This window comes from Mycteria americana, chromosome 4, assembly GCF_035582795.1.
Source record: "Mycteria americana isolate JAX WOST 10 ecotype Jacksonville Zoo and Gardens chromosome 4, USCA_MyAme_1.0, whole genome shotgun sequence".
In the NCBI taxonomy this organism is placed as follows: domain Eukaryota; kingdom Metazoa; phylum Chordata; class Aves; order Ciconiiformes; family Ciconiidae; genus Mycteria; species Mycteria americana.
Genome location: NC_134368.1, coordinates 89,145,210 through 89,166,522, shown reverse-complemented (window position 1 = coordinate 89,166,522; position 21,313 = coordinate 89,145,210). Strand labels below are relative to the sequence as shown.

Sequence of the window (21,313 nt, the reverse complement as noted above, 5' to 3'; positions counted from 1 at the left end):
CTGTTCCTCTCTCGTGTGTCTGACAGTGGAAGGAGAAACGAGGCACAGCGTATGTGACTTGACATCACCAGGACGTCAACAGCAGACCTAAGAACTGAAGCTAGCTCCTCTGTATCTCAGACCGACACTGTACTCTTGAGACTCCCTACATAGGGAGTTGGACTCGATGATCCTTAGGGGTCCCTTCCAGTTGGAGATATTCTATGATTCTATTCTGTGATTCTGATTTTTACTAGAGGATGTTTTGTACCCTCCAGAACATGAAGACTACAGTCTGCTTTTACAGCTGGTTGAATACTGTGCCAGCACCTTCTTGTGCCGTGCTCCGGAGTGCAGCTGGAGCAGAAGGAAGCCCTGTCGAGGTGCTCCGCGGTGTGGGTTGCACAGAAAGAACCAACACCAGCAAAACACCACTGTGATCACAAAGCCAAGCCTCGGATGCTAGGAAATGTTGAGCGTTTAACAGTGTTGGTCTTGCCTAAGTTTTTATCCATGGCTCTGCATCTAGCTGATCTTTTGCTTGTCCACCCTGCTCTCCAGTTGCTCTTATGTGCCTGTGCTCCTGTCCTCAGTCTCCCTTTTACGGCTACCTTTTAAATTTCTTCTTTCTCTGACATTTGTCTGCAGAGTCAGTCACAGCCCCACTGACTAGCTTCTGCCTCCGGGCTCTTTGCTGATGAATCCCATCTTTTGCCCTGCTCCACCTGCCCTTCCACGGCAGGCTCTCTGATCCTCTCTGCTTTCGCATGAGTGCATCTCTTTTGCCCTCTGCTTTTCAATCTGGCAGCTTGCTCTTACTTGGTGCCGTTGAGAGCACGGGCTATCTGCCACCAGCTCCGGGATCCAGCGATCCCAGAGCTGCAACAGAAGGGGAAAAAAAACTGTCTGGAAATTTAGCTGCTAAAATGTAAATAGTTTCTAGTCAGCAGAGCAAACTGTGCCTGTATGTGTGTTCCTTCGCACTCCCCTTCCTCCTTCATAGCCTTACTGTTTCCCCAATTTTAGAAATGTTTTCATAGAGGCTGTTTGTGACTACATTGCTTCAAACTATGGGAGTAGTTTTCTAAGCGAGACCATCACCAAATTGGTGGAAAAAAACCCCAAAGTATTTCTTTCATGCTTCATTTTTGAAAGCTGCTCGACTGTTTTGGCAGATGCAGAGCCAGATACCTGGGATGGAAACGATGGGGTTTTTTCTGCGCCGCCATAGGCAATGTCATAAGCACCTGAAGGACTTGCAGTGGGAAAGTTACGGCAGGCCAGACAGACGGGTGAATGTACAGAGAGTCAGCCTTGGATAGAAGCAGTCCAAGCAGATGCTGGCAGACCTCTGCTACTAGGGACTTCCCCCCAAAATTACTCTAGTAACCGGAAAAGATTTGGCGTTGGTACCCTGCACATCACCTGTGAGTTGCTCTACAGATATCCAGAGCCTGCGCCTGGCTGCTACCAGCTGATCTCCTCAGCCCTGAGCCGCGGGTGCTCGTGGGTGCCCCTGGCCCCTGCCCCGAAGGATGCTCAGCAGCACCCCGCCAGCGCTGGTGCCAGGAGTGCTTTTGAGGGTGGGGGCACGAGGTGTGCAACCTGGGGGGGCAGAGGTTGAGAGCTGGTCTGACTGTGGGAGACCCGGTTGTGACAAAAACAAGCCTTGTGTGTGTTTGATAAGATGGTCGACAGCCCCAGTCCTTTCTGTCTGTCACAGAGCTGGTAAAGCTGTGATCAGCTCCAGCGCTCGTCCTGCGGGCCTGTGGCTTTGTGCTAGGTGAGCTCCTGCAGCATGCTGTAGCATCAGCAAAAAGACTTTTCATTCCGTCAGGCTCCTTCAAAGACAGTTTTTGCTCCACTACCTCAACCAAACCGTGGTAGGACGCCGTGTTACGTGGCAGGAGCAGGGATAGCGTGAGAGGAGGTGAGAAACGAATGTGCTCCTGTGCCCCAGGGTAAAGGAGACGGCCCCCGTGGTCTGGTAAACGCGTGCAGCGTCCTCTGCGAGTTCAGAGCGCGCACGGCTCTGCCATTCAATCCCGGCTAACAGTGTGCGACAGCCTGAGCCTCCCAGGTGCAAAGGGCTTCGGCACAGCCTGGCTAGTCACTTCCCTGCTTGGGGTTTCACAGTTCCATTGAAGAGCCTGTCCTTTCTCCTTGGCACCTCGGAGATGTTCGCCTCGCACAGTTTGTCACCGAGACCCTGCAGTAATTTCACACACTCCTCTAATAAAGTCCTCCGAGGCTGTCATGTATTTTCATGTATTTTCTCTATTATTTCTCCCTGCTTGAGCCTTTCAGATAATTGATGATACTTTAGTTAATCATTTTCCCCCTCCTTTGTTCGCCAGGTACCTCAGCCTTGAAGGGATCCTTTTCATTTAGAATCCGTGTCTTCTCTTAAGTAATTGATCACCGTGCACCCGGGGACACCCAATTCACAGCCGAGTGGGATCAGCCTTCATGAATAATCAAAACGCCGTGGCCATGCTGCTGCAGGAGTGCAAGCGAGCTCTGGACGCGCTCCTGTCAGCAAAGGCTGACACGGGCGAGGAAGACGAGCGAGAATACCGGCGGTGCCAAGGTGAGGTCCCCAGGAGAGGCGGCAGGACCACGGCAGCAGCCGCTGGTCCTCCGTCCTGCCCTATTTTTCTTTTCCTGGCAGATGAGTGTCAAGAGATGCCTGGATTTTGAGGCCATGAATGGGATGCAGGCTACAGGCAGGCAGGGAAAGAAGTCCACTTTGTTGCAATGAATTGCTGTCAGTTCTAATTTTAGGCTTCAGTAAACATGAGGCTGTAAGGAACAGTTTAGTTTGGGAAGAACAATGCCCAAAAGTTTGCTGATGCACATAAATTTCAGTTATTAAAAAAAAAAGAAAGAAAAAAAGGATGCAACTTCTGAATAAGGGCACATATTTCCTCTCCTTTCATAGGAACTGGGGGAGGGCCTTTTCTGTTTGTCAGCTTCTCCTAATATATTAAAGAGCTCATTGCCTGAATCTTTATCTTGTAAAATGTGTGTGACCTCTATAAGTGGTGTCCAAAGAAAAAAAACTTGCAATATCCCTCTTGAAAGGAAAATCCATGCCGGCTAATGGCTGGAATAAATAACGGGGAGAGGAAGCAGTATTTAGTGAGAGCTGTAATAGAAGGGTTCTTCATTTGTTTTAATGCCAGCATTACCTGCTGGAAACCAGCATTTATTTTGGTATTGCCGTGGTGCTTTGAGAGTGGTTTGTTTAAAAAAAAAAATAAAAAATTATTATTATTCCTTAATTCCAGTGGAAATCCAGTTCATGTTAATCATGAAAGGATGTAATACAGTCGGTTCAGTTTTCTCTAGGTTCAGACTTTCAGAGGGCTGCATAACTTCATTGCCACAACTTTTTTATTCATGAAATAAAAGCCACGTTTTAATTGCTGAACTTGTTTGAATTACACCTTTTTGGTACAGCGTAGGGAGGTTATGTACTTCTTTCTGCCACGCAGAGAAATAACTTCAGCAAGTACGGAAGAATATAGTAAAGGATGAAGGTTGAATTTCTGGGGGGAAAAACAAAGGCATTAGCAAAAAACCACAGAAAATCTACGTGCAGGTTTTGCTTTGCATGACACATCTGCAGGACTGTCCGTTTTCCAGTTTAGTGTAATAATGTTTAGTTTTGCTTTGCATGAATGACTCGGCCTTAACGTTAATTTGATCTTTAAAATCCTTTGTTTGTCTCGGAGCGGAGAGCCGTTGAGGATATGTTTTTCTGACCATCCTTGTTCTTGCTGGGAGGTCAGCTGCCTTTTTCTGAAGCACCTAAGTCTGTTTGCGGTGGAGGGTGGCGTATAGGTTTCTGTTATGGATACTAGAAGATTTTTCTCTTCTTTTTTTGTTTTCAACAAAGGGTACTTTGTTTCCTCATCACAAATTCTTTTAAGTTTTATTATGGCTCCTTAGAATAGGCTCTTGAACTCCTAATCAGGTAGTGCTTTTTTCCCTCATCCTCCTCCCTCCTTTTCTCCTATTAAATACCACAAAGTATGAGAAATAATCAGTTTAGTTCCAGATAAGGTAAATCAGTGCCCTTATAATCACTCGATTAGACATGGTCCTTCAGGTAAACTGCTTCAGGAAATGGGCGATCAGAGCCTGAAGTGATGCTCAGGCTTTTCCGAGGTCCGTGTTCCCATCAGCTGAAAGAAAAATACCCAGCAGCGGGACGGTGACAGCGACATTAATAACTGCTGGGGCTCTCTGCCTGGGGAAGGCAGGGCCTCGCAGATCGACAGCTCTCGGCTTCAGGGGGACCCTCCCAGCGCAGAAATGGAGGGGGTTTCTTTGCCCCCCTCTCCTCCTGGGGCTGCCTTTGTTCACCCCAGCCTTCTCAGACCAGCCTCAGGAGGAACTGAAAGACAAATACATGTAAATGGGGGGGGAGAGGAGGAGCGCATCCTTACCTTGCTTTAGTTGAGGGGGCAGAACGAGTGTTAGATGGGTATGGGTTGCTTTTTTCTTTCTTTTTAGGCTAGAAATCATTCCAATCAACTTCTGTGCCAGTTCAACCTTCGTTAATTAATGAATTTATACTGCCTGCGGTGAGAACAGCTATCTGTTACAAGAGTAAACTCTTGTCCTGGGAGTTGGATTTTAGCTGAAAGCTGCAGGACTGTTCACACGAGCTCCCCAACTGGTTGGTGTGATTCTAGTGGATGTTCTTGCGATACAAGATCATTTTATTGTCATTAACACGCTAATTGTGTTTATTTCCATGCGATGACAACTAGACGTCACAGCAAGTCTCGAAGCAGTATCTTGCTAGGCTTACACAAATGTCCAACCCCAAAGATGACTGAAGGCTCCTAGATTACCAAATCCTTCTGAAAATGTTACCCGGGTTTCCTTTTCTAACCAGCTCGGCAGTAGTGACAGCTGAGGATGCCTCTTTAAAAATCAAAGTTCAGTATTAAAGAATTTGGCTGTATTCTTTGTTCTTTAGTGCATCAGGTAGGAGGGGGATTACGGTTTAATGAAGGATAACATGGAAAACAGGAACAAGAGGACAGCAGTGATACCTTTATGCTTTAGAGAGAATACCAATGTCCACGTTATCCCACTGATTATTTTCATAGTTGCTTACACTATTTTTTCCTTTTTTAGTGTTATTTAAGTAAGTGTGAGTTCATGTGGGAAAGACAGAAGAAGAAGGTAGAGGAGACAGAAAGGCTGTCCATGTAAGCATCCTATTTCTCTTTCTCTAGATCCCTCCCCAAAATATCAGTCCTGTGGGATCATATGGGGAAATACGTGCTTGCTGTGACTACCTTCAGGCACCTCCCATCTTCCTTTGGAAAAGATTTTGGGAAGCTCAGTCTTCCCCCTTCTACATGGGGGGATAAAACCCTCTGTCTGTCATTTTACGTTCCTTGTGTTGAGATGGGTATCCCTGTTCCTGCACTGATTTTGCAGTGAGAGGTGTGAGGGTGGGAGCACGACCTCCTCTCCCCTCCAGCTCTGCCGCTTGGCCACCTTACCACGGCATGGAGGGCTGAGGCCCTCCAGACACTGCTTCAGAAGGGCAGGGACACGTGGCTGCGTGTGAAGCTGGGATGTATAATGGGAAGCACATCCAGAGCTGCAGCAACAAGTGAGAAAACGTGGGTTGGAAAAAGTGATATCTTTTTAAAGGTGACTTTTTGGAAAAAGGGTCCTAAATATCCGACTTCCCACTTTTTCCTAGGAAAAATGTACTGGTGAATGCACTGGACTATGAGCATGAAACAGACTTTTTATGTAGTGCATTTTCTACAGTCATCCGTAAAGGACTGATTAAAAAATATGTAGTAATACATTTATTGCATTGCCTCATTAAAGCAATGATGGTCTCTGAGCAGGGCTTTTTCTGGGGATTAATGGCCAGAAGGGGCTAGATCTGCAGCTGATGATCACCATTAACCCCATCTGGTCAATAATCCTTGTTAATCCACTTTTATTGGCCAGAGAGTCTGCCCGGCCGGTGGTTAGCACAGCACACTCAGGCTGCAGCTTCACCCCTGTTTCAAGGAAAATTAAAATGTGGGCTGCAGCTGAAAGGAGGGGACAAATCCAAGCCCAGATCTCTGGCTGTGTGCTCCTATTAGCAGTCGCATCCTTAGCTGGGTCAGGATGGAGATCCAGCCGAAGCCGATGGTTATATGGGAGGCGAAGGGCCAGCCCAGAGAGGGAACAGGGTGTGGGCGTGGGCCAAACTAAGCTCTTGCCTTGCGAGCTCTGGCACTTTGCTGGAGGATCAGGGGCCGGGCGTGGGAGCTGGGAGTACTTTGCCCTCATCCAAAAAAAAAAAAAAAAAAACCAACCTGTCTTTTGACTCCTTTGTGCTTGGCCTTTCCAGTTGGGAGGGAAGCTGTGCTTTGGGTAGGGTTTGGAAACCCTCGGGTGAAAGGCGTGAGGACTGGGGTGTCCATGCGGCTCCGTGCTGGCCGTGCCTGGGTAGGAGCATGCCTGGACCAAGGGCACCTTCTCCTCTTAACTTTTTTTTAACTTCTGTTGCAAACTGCAAGAGAAATAGAGAAGCTCAGGCCATCTCCTCAGCTAGCGTGAGTTACTTGGCTAGGCCGGCTTCAAAGAAGATGCATCAGCTTCAAACAAGGAATCTCATAGCAAGGCTTCAGCTGGTATCTGCCACGCATCCGTGGGTACTGCCATGTTCATAGTTGTTCCCAGGCACGTGGCTTAAACCATTTTGTCTTGCTATAGCAGTGAGCTCTTTTGTGCTGAGGGAAAGTGTGTCCCGTAGTCTACGGCTACTGCTTTGAGAGCAGGTTGAGTAACTCGGGCCAACCACTTTTTTTTTACTGAATTATCAGTCAAATAATTATTCTCAAGAGCGTATGCTTGTTATTCATTATATCCCTTTAGATCTTTGTCTAATTGCTTTATATGGTCCGGGTTTATCTCCCAGTTTGGATGTGGCTTTTCAAGCTGCCTCTGCCACTGTCACCAGCAAGCCCTGAGCAAAGGGGACAGGTCTTCTGTGCTGTTGGCCCCATTTGCTCTGCCAGGAGTCCTCTCCTCACACGGGGGAACAGGTTTCCTCCTGTCTCTCTTGGAGCAGCTCTTCACGCCCAGCCAGCCACCAGCCGGCATGACTTCCTGCTAAAAGCCTTTTTAATGGCTGATGGCTCCCATTTACCTGGAGGGCAGAGCAGCCAAGGGTAACGGATGACAGGCAAGCTCACGTTCCCTCCTGATGAGGCTGGTGGCAAGAGCTAAGAGCTGGTAGCAACTGGGAGATGGTCCAAGAGGGAGGGGGGTATGCTTTTTGCAGGGTAGGTGCTCTGTCGTAAGTGTTGTGGCTGAACCCACTGCAATATCTTTACCTGCTCTTTGACCTTTTCAGCTTTGCTTCCCGAGGACTTGAGGACCCTTCTGGAGGAGGCAAAGGAAATGAAGTGGCCCTTTGTGCCGGAGAAGTGGCAATACAAACGAGACCTCGGCCCAGAAGACAAAACAAACCTGCAAGATATGATCAGCGCGAGGCTCCCTGATTTGCTGGTATGAAGTTCAACACACCTGTTGCATAAAATGTCCTGCTGAGGTGCTTGAGGGTACGCAGAGCCCTGGTAGGTAGTATCACCTGTGGGTTCAGGGGCTTGTTTTTCTGCATGGAGGCAGCAGCAGGTGAGGAACTGCTTGGCAAGCAGAGGTGAGTGAGTCTGTGTTGGGATGGGGCTGCTCACAAAGGCTAAAGGGCCAAAGTAGAGGTGTGACTTTTATTTGTTTTGGTCCTCAGACAAGAGAGGGACCGACAAGCTACGTATAGTTTCTGATTTTTTTCATTAAAGTTGCTATGAAGCAACATGTGTGAATCATGGTTTCCTCTTCCTTGTGAGACAGGTCATTTCCATTTCACCACTGCACCTTCCAAGGGAAAGTCCTGCCCTCTGCTGCCACTGCAAACAAGCCAAGGTTGTGAGATCAGTGGGAGCGCTGCCTCGGGGTTAGGCTTCTGCTCTGTTGGCTACACAGCTCACAGCAGATGGGCATGCAACACCACGCAAGGCTGTTGGTTTGAGGTCTTGCTGGTACCTGCAGTTTTATGTGCTCTGCCAGTCCAGGGAAGATAAAACGGATTCAAGTGATAAAGTTTTGAGTGTGTCTAGGCGTTTGGCTGCCGTTGTGCAAGGAAAAAAGTGCCTAGCTAGTAATGACAAAGACATTGCAGAGCGGAGGGCGCTGGCTCTGCCTTGTCTAGAAGTGATCCCAGAGGTGTCCCTGTGGATTGTCCATGCCTTGAGCACCTTGCAGAACAAGCACCTCGTTCACCGAAACAGGCAGCAATGACTTTGACTGCATTTATGCTGTTTCTGCTCACTTTTCATGCTCAGCCCACGCTAGTTTGGGCACTTGCTTTGTCCGTTCCTCTGGTTTCACAGGGCAGTTCTGTTTGTGTTTCCACTAAGGTAACGTTTACCTCTTCCCTGAAGAACTGGCATTATAATAAAACTAAAATGCCAAATGTTTACATAAAGTTTTAAAAAACCCATGAATTTGAGAAGAATGCTGTGCCTTGTTTAATTCAGCACTGCTAGGAGGCAATGAGGATTACTCACTTTAGTAGGGCTTGCACAATTCATCGCCTGCTTATCTTTTTTCAAGAAAATTACTTGTCAGGATCCCTTTGAGGACCAAAGATGGCCAAAACCTAGGCAGGAAAGGCAAGAATTTAATGTGACTTCTCCTGTGAGTAAAGATACTTGGCTGTGTACGGAGTTGCATGATCCAAATGGTACTTGGGGATCCCATCCTGTAAGGTGATGAGTTTGAGCTTAACGATTAGAAAGCGGCAAGAAAGGTGGATTGCTTTTTGCTTTTCTGATTTTCTCAGAGGTGTGTCAGACATGACTTGTAGCAAACGGAGGACTCCCCTTTCAATGGTAAACGTAATATCTAGGCTAATGAGTATCCCTTTGGCAGGAGAGACATGAAGAAAAGATGAGGTTTGTGAGGTTTGGGGGGTTTTATTTGCCTACTGTGGTGCATGTCTGAAGCCAACACAGTCCCATTCCTCATGGGAAGGGGCAGTCTGGCCTGAAAATCTGGGGCTTGGGTCAGGGAGGTCTGGCCCTGCTGAAATCCCAGCTGCAAAACTGCTGTTAACTCCAAGGTGGCCAAGAGATTTCACCTGCTTCAGAGAGAGCGCTGCCCAAGTAAGGCCAGCAAGTTTTGTTTGAGGACAAACAAATGAATAGCACTGAGCAATGAGAAGCTCAGAAAAGCCAACAGCAGGGCTGGGAGGTATCAGCCCCAGCATCCCCTTGCCAGCATCCCACGTTGTAGGGATCCTGAATTTGCTGGGGGGGGGCGGAGAGCGCCTGCTTCTTGGGTATTTATTTTCTTTTTCTCTTTGGTGTGTGTGGCCTTAGACAGAAATTTATGGCGGAGGTTGACCTCCTTTACAATCCTCACGCAGCTCTCTAACTTTGGAGCGTTTGTCTGCTCTCTCCCAGGATAAACACCTGCAGTAAACTCCCTGAGAGACCTGGCTAGATGGGAGATTAATGTGGCTGTAATAGTGGAGCAGTGTTTGCAGCATTATGCCCTCTCCCCAGGTAGATGGATCTTTTCTGAGATGATACCAATTATTTATTGCTGAAACATCTGTTGATAACTGCAGCTGCCCTTGTTAAACAAAGCATATCATGGGGTCATAGACTATAGGGACCTAAAATCCTACCGCATGCTAGTTTTAGACTATTCACTGACACCCCCTGAAGTCCATTGGTTACCGTTGTCTTCAATGTTTCATCCTGCGGTTGAAAATACTTTGTAAACGTTGTGCTGCCTTTCCCCATGTGCTTTGAAGTATTATTTCATCTTCATCGGTAATTTATATTCCAGTGCCATTGTACCATGGGAAAAAGGGAAAACCTTTTTTGTTTTCCATTTAATTGTAGATAGACTGACATTTTGACCTGTATTATTAGTATTAGTCAGGAAAAGGGATTTTTTTCCCCTTCATCCATTCCTTCCCCACCGCCCCCCTTTTTTTTTTAAGTAAAATTTCAAGGCAGAGCAAAGGCTGCTTCAGTTCTTTGAATAAAAAGCTGGGGGGGAAATGAGGCTGAAGAGAAGTGATTACAGTGTGATGAGGAAAGATAAAAGTCTGAGCAACTTTTTTCTTTTTTTTTTTTTTTTTTTTTTTTGGCATGAGGGACAGAAGGATAATTTAATTCCCTGGAGGAAAAAAAAATAAGTCTTTGTCGATTTATTGTTCAGACAAAGCTTTAAAATTTTTCATCTCTGTTTATTTTAATTTGCCATGCTTAGAATAAGCTCATAAACCGTAATTCATTACATTTAAAAAGTGCTTTGAGATCCACGAATGAAAGGCACTTCATTACCATAACACACTGGTGGTGTTACGAGGAGGCAGAGCTGGCTACCAGGGCTCACCATGAGGATGTTTTACTCTGCAAGTAGGCTGAAAAGCTCCATGAGACCAGCACAGTCAGTAAGCGGATTAGGCTTTGGCTTCAAGGGTTTGCCTTAGTGTTGCACTTTAAAAAGTGGGATACCCGTTGCTGGCGGCTGCATGGTAGTTTGACACATCAAGAAGGCGAAGCCACCTGCACCTGCAGCCTTTTAAAGTGCTCTTCTTCGCCTTTGCTGTGGGACGCTCATTACTTCTGCACGCTGGCTGAAGCAGTAGGAAGGCATGGCAAAACCAGCTTGGGGGGACAGGGGGTAGCAGCAAGCCAGGCTTTCCTTGGCGCTCTCTCGCTGCAGCCTCGGTTCAATGGGAGCCATGCTGCTGGCGGAGCAGGGCTCAGGGCAGATTTTGGCAATGTATGCAAACCTTTCTTTTTTTCCTCCCCCTCTCTCCACTATATGAAATTACTGAACCTCCCTAGGGATGTCAAGGCAGCAGATTTACTGTAATCCTTGAGGGAAACCAGCACTTCTGGTTTTACAAAATCTTTGCATCTTATAGAAGGTGGGGTTTTTTAGTTTGGGGTTTTTTGGTTGGTTTGGTTTTTTTTTTTTTTAACTTTCCCTGCCGGGGATTCACCAACCAATACAAAGGCCACCCCAGTTCAACAAGCTCAACATACTGTTTTCCACATTTTCCTAGCAGGTTTTAAGAGAGCCTCCCTGTCAGCTGCCGTCGGCTAGCAAACCAAGCCCATCCTGCAGCCCCCATCTCAGCCTGAACACCCCTTTGGTGGGAATCTGCACTAAGGCTTGAAGGGTGATAACCAACATCTGTATCCAAAGCAAAAACTGGGAAGCACTGGGACTTTTGTTTCTAACAAATCAAAGCAAAATCAGAATTGTAACAGCATCCTTGCTGACAAGTATAAATAAGGAGGGATTACTTTTTCTCGCTAAATACCACATGCGCTGTGGGGTTCAGATTGGGGCTGCAGATCCAACAGGGGTGCTGCCAGGGGTTACCCTTCCTGCAGATCTTCGCTATCCCAAGGGATGGAAATAGCCTTATGCTCAGTGATCAGCCAATAGAGGGCAACATGCCCATGTACACGTAGGCTTTGATCCCACAAACCCTCTTGTGTGTTTCATTGAAGGACAACTCTGTGCACACAAGTAGTTCTCTTGTGGGATGATTCATGCTACATTAATATTTTAATTATTTTTTTGCAAGATAGGAGTCCGTTTGCAAACATTTGTAACGATGTGGGGCTTTACTTCATTTTTATCATACGTATCAATAGTTCCTGCATCCAGGCTCAGGCATTCAGCCATGGACCGGGATCTGCTGGGGTAAGGTACAGTGCAAATACAAAAGGAAAAGCCCCCAAGAGCAGGGCTCCTGCAGGTCCCTCTGCACCCGCTGTAGGGAGCTGTGCAGGCTGACCCCGTGCTCCCTGCCGTGGATGGGGGAGCACAGATCCTGGCACAGAATCTCATGGGGGTTAATGGGAATATTGAAAAGAGTAGAAAATAAGGCCCCGCAGCCCTTGCCTAGGCCTTGGCTAATTACGTGCTGATGGATCGCCATTAGGGAAATCACTTTGAGGGACATGCCCTAACTACCCTTAGGTGTGTGTGTGGCACTTAAGAGCTGGGAGCCTTTGAAAAAGAACTAAAGAGGGGGCTGAGGATTTAGTTTTCTCCTCCTTCTAACTGTTGGTGTGGTAATAGGAGAATTAAAGCCCTAAATCGTAGCCCTGGGATCTTGGTTGTTCCGGCTGACCTCTTGCTACCTGCCTTATAAGAGCTCTTTTTGGGTGATCCCGGTGAAACAGAGAGTGACATAAGGGAGAGCTGTGGGCTGATTTCAGACCGAAAGGGAATCCGTGGTACCCCAGCCTCCCTTACGCTGCGCAATCCCTGACGCTTTGGAAATTGAAAGTATCAGAGATCAGGTGCAGGCAGGAGAGCTTCAGCTGCCTGGGGTGACCGCCCTGATGCATCGTGCAATGCTGCAAAGCACTCAGTCTTCCGCTGCCTGTGTGGGGAAATTACAGCAGAATTTATGTGGAGCAAGAAATAAAAAAATGGGAAGTCTGGTCCTGGGTACCCGTAGGGCTGTCAGTTCACTTTGCTCATGGGTAGGATTTCCTCTGCTCAGATGCAGCTTCATGGAGTATTTCCTCCCTGGAAAAGACTTTAAATGTTGTTTTTCTGAGATTGCTATGTTGCGTTTTCCTTCCAAATTAGACTACTTCTCAAATGGATTGATGTTTTGAGGACACAGATTTAGGAAAGAGACTCTTGGATTTTTAGCTGATTATAATGGTCTTGATGCCGCCCTCTCGGGGGGGTTCTGTCACTGGCACTTAGCTATTTTTAAGTATTAAAATATCCCCTTCAACACAGTATTTTAATGTACCACAGGGAATCACCACAATAGTTTATAAATAGTCTAGAGCTTGAGCACAGCAGGACAGGTCAGGACCACAAAATGATTGTTGCACCTATCCTTGGTAATAATTACAAACAGGCACTTCCGCAGATGACTGCGGTCCCCCAAATCCCTGCTGCCTTGTCAGATACATGAGACCCCCAGGAACTCCGCCTCAGGGAGCTTCCTCAGCACTTTAAAGGGTTCTGCTTCTGTCCTCGCCCCAAAATGCTGCTGTTCAGCAGCCCGAGCCGCCTGCTGCTTTCCTCCCTCCTGAGACCGCTCAAGTTCATCACACAGATGGTTCTCCCACTTGCCCCCATGGGTAGGTGCGCTCCCTTCATTACCGCTGCCCAGCACTGAGAGCTACGTGCCAACAGCAGCTTGATCAGGGATGGTGCCTGCTCTGCTTTGTGTCGATGGGCTGTGGGAAGCCCTCTCCGTCCTGCCAGCGGGACTCTCCGGGCACCGATCTGCTGGAGCTCTGCTTCCTGCAAACAGCAGTGGCCCTCGGTTAGAGCGCGGAAGCTGAGAGCAGCATGTGGAACATCCCAATACGAGTAAAATGAAATCAGTGGCAGGTTAAATTGCAAAAAAGAAGGGGCTGATGAGAAAAGCCGGTGTTATTCTTGCTCTAGTACTTTCTCAGTTGGTGAAGCAAGATGTGGTCGGTTGTAAAAAACTGACCCATTCTGTGGTGTTTTGAGCTGCTAATAATGGACCTAATGCTGCTCCCATTGAATAAACACCCAACTCTCCGTTGCCTTCAGGATGAATAACTTGAGCTAATTAACAGCTTCAGAAGCTCAAGCCATTAAATGGGGTTCTCCGCTGCTCTGAGCAGAGAGGAAAGTGCCCAGGAGCTTCTTATTCCTCAGTCTGCAGCTATTTACCGTGTGACTTGACTGTCCCGTGTTTCAAGCGTATCCATCTGCACCTCACGGACATGCTTTCTTCTGCCCATCACAGAGGTGGTAGGAGGCTTAATTCCTTGTTATTTGTCGAGTGGGCTCTGATTGCCAGCTGAAAGGCAGAGATTGATAGAGAAGTCCTGTGTGGTGACAGCAGCTTTGGTCTCTTGGAAAGACAGGCTTTGCTAACAGCGCGTGGGGTAAAAGGGTGAAAGACTTCAGCCGAATCCATTGGTGTTGTGACTCTGTGTTTAATCTGACAGGGGATGAACGCAGGGGGAAAGAAAACTGGGCAATTTGTTAGGGTTCAGTGAAGTGCTAACTAGGAACGGCTCTTGGGAGAGAACTGAAGCACCTGGAAGTACGTGCCACTGAAACTCCTGCCCTGTGCACAGAATTAGAAATTCTTTGTTGACTGCTCTTGGTTTTGTTTTGGTTTGGGTTTTTTTAAGATTTTAAACCTCAACTGCAGTTACAGATGAAACAAAGACTGAAACAGTCTGAGACAAATGCATATAAGCAAACACAGAAATCCAGAGTGTCTGCAAAACGGCGGGGACACTCTGAAAGTGAAATGATTCCTGCCCCTGCTTTCTAACCTCGCCGCTTGCAGAGGCGTTTTTCCAAAGGGGACCCTCCTGAGCCCGCAGGCGGGGCGGGGGGTTTGCCTCCGGGATCCTCACTTTATAAAGAGGGCAGAGAGAGTGGATTAAATCAATATTTCATTTATTTGGGCTTGTAATTCCTCTTACATCAGCTGCCACATAAAGATTTTCCCCTATTTTCTTCCCCTCCTCCTCGTCCTCATTTACTATGCACCAATAATTTCCCTTTGACGCTTTCCTGCCAGTCCTAGTGCCAGATGGCCCCGGTTCTGAGCTTCTCCCCTCTCTTGGGAGCGGCCCCCATTGTCAATGCAAAGGAGGCGTCGTGGCTTTGAACCCAAAGCTGGGACCCAAACTTCAGCCCCGGCGTGAGGAGGAGCTAACCCACTAATGCAGGAAACCATGCAAACAGCACACCCTCCCACTCATTGCCATTAAGGAAAAAAACCCTTCACTAAAGGCTGTTTTGCATTTTCCCCAATGGTCCGTGTATAGAAATCTGGTTGCAAATTTAATTCTCTCACCACCTGATTCCACTTCCCAGCCGCGAGGTTCCCTTTGTGTCACAAACTCAATTAGACATATGCATTTCACATCATGGACACAGATGTGAAAACAAAGTGCGCACGTACCTCTCTCTCTCTCTCTCTCTCTCTCTCTCTCTCTCTCTCTCTCTCTCTCTCTCTCTCTCTCTCTCTCTCTCTGTAGATGCGCCTATATCGGCTTTAAAGCGATAAAGAAAGTGAGTAAATCTGTTTAGGGCGCTAGCCCGCTACGCAGAACAAAGTGTCCGGCTGCGGCGAGCGGCGCTGAGTTTCTGATTGTGTTGGGGTAGGCTGTGACATCTTGGGAGTCAATAGGGTTTCCCTGGGTCTGGGCTGGGTGACAGGGAGTCGCTCCCCCGTTTCATTTCAGAGTGGCGCGGGGAGGGTCTTTGTGCACGGTTTGGGTGCGTGCCCGGCACGCCGGTGCATTAGCTGTAGGTGCTGAGGAATTTTCCAGCCACACGAGTTGGCAGGGAATGAAAGGAGCGGGTATTAATTTCTCAGTGTACTGCTTGGAACAGGGGGGACGTAATTGCAAAGATTGACATCGAACCGTGTTTCTGTGTGCCACACAGCATGCAGCCCTGCCTTTTAAAAAAAAAAAGCCGAGTTTCTCTCCCTGGCTTGACTTTTCTACATTTTGTGTCCATTTGGGTTTGGAGAGGGACACAAGAGGTTTCGGCATTGAGCGGAGAGTTAAATTATGCAGCTGCAAGACTGCCAAGCCCTTCAGAATAGGATGCTTCGTTTAGATTTTCCACAATGCTATTGAAGTGCTTATTTTCCTCCTGAAGAGACACAAACAGATGCAAACTTCTGTAAACACTTTAGAAATGAATTCAGTGAGTTTGGCCTCTCAGCAGTGCTCAATAGCTGACAGAAAAATGTCTAATTAGTGCAAGTGGAAATAATAGGGCCACTTGGATTCCTTCCATCCTCCTCCAAGTCTACTTTTCCTAGGAACTCAAAGGCCCTTTTGTTTGGTAGGTCACCCTCTCTCAGGCTTTTGTGCTCCGATCTATTAAAGGAAGAAGGGGAGGAAAAAAAATAGATTAGGCGATGCTCTGTGCTTAAATATATGGCCTGTTGATGAGCATTTCGAATGGCTGGTTTGCAGTGTCAGTTTACAGGTGCCTGGAGAGGGGGATTCCTCCATTGTTGGCCGGCACAAGCGGAGTTGTGCGTGCCCGGCTCCAGGAATCCTTTTCAAGTGCCATCCTCTTAGAAAATCCAACTCAGGCTCAGGAAAAAGAAGGAAATTTGTACAAATCCGCCTCGCTGAAGTGCAAACAAGCTAGCAAATGCTTGCAACAGATCGGTGCCGCAAGCTGGCCTTCGTGCCGTATACTGTAGGCTCTTCTCCAAACGGTTTGACGTGGGCTTTCTCCTGCACACCTCAGACGGTGGTTATGCTGCTCAAAATCAAGAAGGAGTCTTGTTGTCAGATTGTGGGGCTCTGAGCTAAAAGCAAAGAGAACAGAAATGAGGCTGGGGAGGAGTCCAAGAAGCCTGAGCGGTGTCTAAAGCAGCTCGTGGACATTGCTGTCTCTCTGGCTCCGCCTGTGCGTTTACACGAGGAGGGCAAGGGAAGGAGGCTGGTGCTAAGACAAAAGTGGGATATAGCTGCCAAACTTGATGTTTTAGTGGGGATTTGGACAAAGTTTTCTTGGCAGTCTCTCATCCTCTGATGGTGCTGTGGGGCCTGATCCTCCCTCCCCTGTGTTGCTTTTACGCTGTCATGAGTGGAGTTACTCACTGACATGAATGAGATGAGAAATGCATCCTTTTTCTGACGAGGCTTTGTATGGTTTAAGGTGCTTTCTATTTTTTCTTTCCTCTTGTGATTGACCACACTGCAAAGCAGTACTCGACCATTGCCGGCTCCCAGTGTTCGAGCCAGGCTGGGCAGCAGGAAGCCAGGCTCTCCGTAGGCAGCGTGAGGCTGCTGAATGGCTGGTGGCCCTGAAGACCAGACAGGTCAGGGCACGCACAAGGCTCCGTAGCTGAAGAGATGGGTCTTTCCTTACAGCCGATGGCTGTATTTCAGGCAGATGTTCCAGTGAAACAATGACTGGATGCCATCCTCCCCATCCTGCCTGACAAACCTGTAAAAAGGGAGTCTCCTGGATGTCAGCGTGTGGAGCTTCACCATGGGAAGGGGTCGGTTTTTGGTAGATACCCGCAGGTCCATGTGGACTTCTGCAAGCGTGGTGAGGCTGTGTGCCTCCTCATGGCTGTCTTTGCTGGCCTCCTGTCCTCTTAACAGCATGCTATCTCAGGAGCTCCAGCTGATTCCTCATGTCGGTGTGATGGCTCAACCGCTGTGGGAATCCAAGAGAGTTCATACAGACTTAGTAGTCATTAAAGATGACCTGCAGGGGAAAAGCATGGGAATCCTGGCCTGTTTGCTTATTTGTGGTGTACAGAGGAGTGAACGGCTTGAGCTCCATCTGGGACAATGGCTATAGTGACCATTTCCAGTCTTTCCAGACTCATGTCTCCCTTTTAAACTAATTGTTATTATTGCTAGTAATCTGCTGGGCATGATTTAAATTCATTAACAGACCACCAAATTATGCGGTTCCAAATACTAAACAACAATTAGAAAGACCCAAAAAAATTCAGGAATTATATCTACGGCTCAAACAAAATAAACAGCTGGAACCTTCCTATTTTAAAAATGAAAATATGATCAGGAATATTCATAATTATAGGTTATAATAAATCCTATCTGATCACCGCCACAAAGACTTTCTCCATTATATAAATGCCTAGGAACGTAAAGATTATAAGATGAGTAGAAATTTTGAGACAGCCTTTTAATTGCTAGTGAATATTTGCTTCTCGTAATGTTCAGTACTTCACTTGCTGTAAAACTGTGTAGCCACCTTACAGCAAATAACTAAGGATATCCCATGTGTTCTAAAATGGTACGTAGGCAGCACCGTTAGGCAGAGGGTTACTAAAGCTGAATATTTTCTGTAGACAGTTCACTGGGCCTTTGCGAGGTGAGTTTCTCCAAGGCTGCCCCGTGGCACTGGTGTTCTTTTCAGGTTTATTTGAAAGCCTCCATCATGGTCAAGGACTGCGTAACGGCAACTGCTATTGTGTTCCTGATTGACCGGTTCCTGTATTGGATTGATGCCTCCAGCAAACTTCTTCAGATCGCCAAGGGTCTGCACAGGCTGCAGCCCACCACGCCGATCGGTCCTCAGGTGCTCATCCGCCAGGCTCGCCTCTCCGTCAACACAGGTACCGCTCTGTTTTCTCAGCTCAAGCCCAATTAGGAACTACTTGACTTTGAAGAAGACACTTTGTCCCTTGCTGGGGATGACATGCTTACGGCCCCGGTGCCATCTTTTCAAACGCACAGCCCACTCCCAGCCCCCTTGAGCCCTCCCAGCTCCTCTCACTAGCACAAAGGGGCTGGTATAAAGGGTTTCAGAGCCAAAAGCAGGAGAGAAAATTGTGAAAGGGTGTGGAAAATACTAATTGGAGCTTTTGTTCCTTAACAAATCTTCCCTGCTGGTTTCAAACAGGGATATCTGAATTGCTATACTTCTGACCAAGGGCCTTTAAAAAGTAAATTAGAATCCCGGCATTTTCTCTGCATTGTCCCAGCTCCTCTTTTTTTTTCAGTGGGACCACTTGACTATGCAAACAATGCAGCTTACAACCCCTCGAGGATAAACTGATTTAAAAAAAAAAAATTCTATCATTCCTATAACGTGGGCAACACCTGAAGGATTTTTAATGTATCTTCCCACTGTCCCACTGGGGAGAAGAAAACAAAGCCATACAAACCTGCTCTGAAAAACCCAATTGAGGAATATTTTATTTGCAGAAAAGAGAACTACATGTTCCCTGCATAGCCATTCCTATTTGTGGCTGGGGCCTTCTCTTGCTCCCATTGCCGTGGTGTCTGGGTACCGGCACACTCCAATTGATGGGCTAGTTCAGCCAACACTTACACTGCTTCACTGGCTGGAGCGTCCTTCTTGAATTCAGCTGGACAACTGAGACAAAAAGCAACAATTCAACATGAATCAAGCTGATCAAATTAGACCTTAAGGCGTCTCCTGCAGCCCATCAAGCCTGCCACGAGTGACTCCGGCCATGCGACGAAACCTCTGAGCCGTGTGACAGGGGGCTGAAAGGCAGAATCCCCACCTTGTGTTGCATGCTGCATCCTTTCTATATATTTTTTGGATATATATTCTGTGCTTAAGATGGTTCTTAAAAGCTAGGTAGAGAGTGACAGGAAGGCAGCACAGCCTGCGGCTATGCTTTCTGAGGTGGGACGTCAAGTCAGCTGGCTTTGAGGTGCATCTGCAGAGCTTCCCCTCCTGGTGAGCTCCCCAGTGAGACCAGAATGGGTTTCCAAAACCCATGTTTCCTTGGGACAGAAACCGGCAGCTCTGTTGCTGAAGGAAGCAGGCTAGACTACTTTCTTCTGCAAGAGAAACAAGAGCAGGGAATCCCAACCGGTGCGGTGGCCAGCAGCTCAGTGCCGGCCCCAGTCTTGTTGCCACCTGCCCTGCAGCAGCCCAAGGCATGGGAAGGAGCAGAGCGAGAAATGAGTGCCTGGAGCCACCTGCCTACGCCGCAGGGCTTGGGTTTACTCTAAAACCAACAGGCAGCCTTAGCCTCTGCCATAAAGGAGAGGTATCTGTTGTTTTCTCCTTGCGGTCGGTTTACTGAAGCCGCACTGTAGAACGTAGACAGCGTGCACAGAAATTCAACAGAAATACCAGAGCTTGACTTGAGGAAGACTTTCTCACATTTTAAGATTAAGCACTATTCCAGGAATGTATAGTCTGTTAAGTAAAACAGATATATACATAATTTCGTCTTACCGTGCAACCACATATTATAGAACGTAGTGCATGTACATTTATGACTATTGACAGGAACAAATCTATGTGCAGGTGATATCAGGACGTATCAGGTTAAATATCATACAGCTCAATGAGATTTTCTGAGGCAAGTGTCTGGCTAGAAGCAGTTGCCTCATCAGCGTTTTCGGCAATGTTTGTTGTATATGTGAAATAGCCTGTGGCAAAGAGATTCCTGAGCATGAGGTAGCATCTGCAGTGCATACTTAATTGGAAAGCTTAGTCGAAGTGTGAACACACTGACAGTGCCGGGAAGAAGAATACAATTTGCAGGGGCTTTCACTGATGAATATTTTTGTTCACTTCATGCTGCATGATACATTTTTATATTCATTTTCTATCTTCCTTTTTTTTTTTTTATCAGGTAAACTTTTAAAAGCTGAATATATCCTAAGCAGCCTTATTAATGACAATGGAGCAACAGGTGCGTATATATTTCTTTTCCAATTTCGTAGTTGCTGTTTTGGTGAGATTTTTGATACTAATTTTAACAGTCACACAAGCTTCAGATACGTCCATTCTGACCTCTAGCAATGACTCCTTACATCACGTTTCTCTTTTTTTCACCATTCTTTGCTAAAACGTGGAAACTGCAACTTTGTTTTGAAATTTCCATAATTCATCCTTGTATATCTTCACTTGGGTGGGAAAATATTCTGGATTGACAGCCTTCCTACTCATTTCTCTGCCCAGAGAATTTTAAAATGTGGACCAATTTCAAGCAATTGACTGATCTAGAAAACTAAGACAACTCCCTCCCCCTGAAAAATCCAGATTATTAGGGTAATGCTTATCCTCCAAATCCACACTGATCTACGAGCTAAATAAATACTTTATTCTAGACCTGTGGCAGACTGCAGTGCAATTATTTAGTATCTTTTGGGGTTAAGAAAAAAAGAGAGTGAGTCCTGGTTCTTACAGCAATTTCTGCTATTGCTGGGTAGACATGCAAAACTGTACAAATGGGACCATTCCTTACTGCATGATGGTGTTTGTAGAAATTACTTTTTTTTTCTTTCCTGTCTGTCAAACGACTATACTGCTGGTCGTGTGGCTTGTTTCAGATCTGAAGGGATGCGTAGTATTTCTAATGGTAAGAATTCATTAATTTTGACAGACATCCATAATTAGTTATGGTTTTGAGACAATATATTTTAGGGTTTTATGTCTGTTCTCCATTTTTTAAGCCTTCAGGGTTTATTTAGTCAATACATTCAGGTTTCTCTACAACCATGAAACTTAGAAAATTTAAGAAGCCTCTTCTGGGTTTTGTTGGTTTGTTTTTCATGTGAAACTGAGATTCTCATAAAAGAAGGGTCTTCATACAAGAGGGCTTTAAACAAAATACCACCTATCACTATTAAAGTAGAACTGGCTATGCAAAACACTGCATTTCATCTCTCTTGGGATTATGCTTTTCTTTTAAGATTAGTTTCATAATATTCAGTGATAATACTTGTTTGTTTAACATTGAAGATGTGTTGTTGAACAGATACTTCGTGCTGAGAATTGCAGT

At 46.7% G+C, this 21,313-nt stretch overlaps 1 protein-coding gene across 2 annotated transcripts in view; it reads left to right on the top strand.

The window, feature by feature from the left end:
• The first annotated feature begins 2,340 nt into the window (after nucleotides 1-2,340).
• Nucleotides 2,341-21,313, top strand: part of ALPK1 (alpha kinase 1) — a 32,963-nt gene continuing 13,990 nt past the window's right edge. Inside the window, exons 1-4 of one of the 2 annotated variants that reach the window (XM_075501244.1) lie at nucleotides 2,341-2,569; nucleotides 7,373-7,527; nucleotides 17,956-18,154; nucleotides 20,162-20,221. In XM_075501244.1, coding sequence (XP_075357359.1) covers nucleotides 2,449-2,569; nucleotides 7,373-7,527; nucleotides 17,956-18,154; nucleotides 20,162-20,221 — 535 coding nt within the window. In that variant the 5' untranslated portion in view covers nucleotides 2,341-2,448. The remainder of the gene's footprint in view (nucleotides 2,570-7,372; nucleotides 7,528-17,955; nucleotides 18,155-20,161; nucleotides 20,222-21,313) is intronic. The other variant, XM_075501245.1, reaches the window with a different exon arrangement.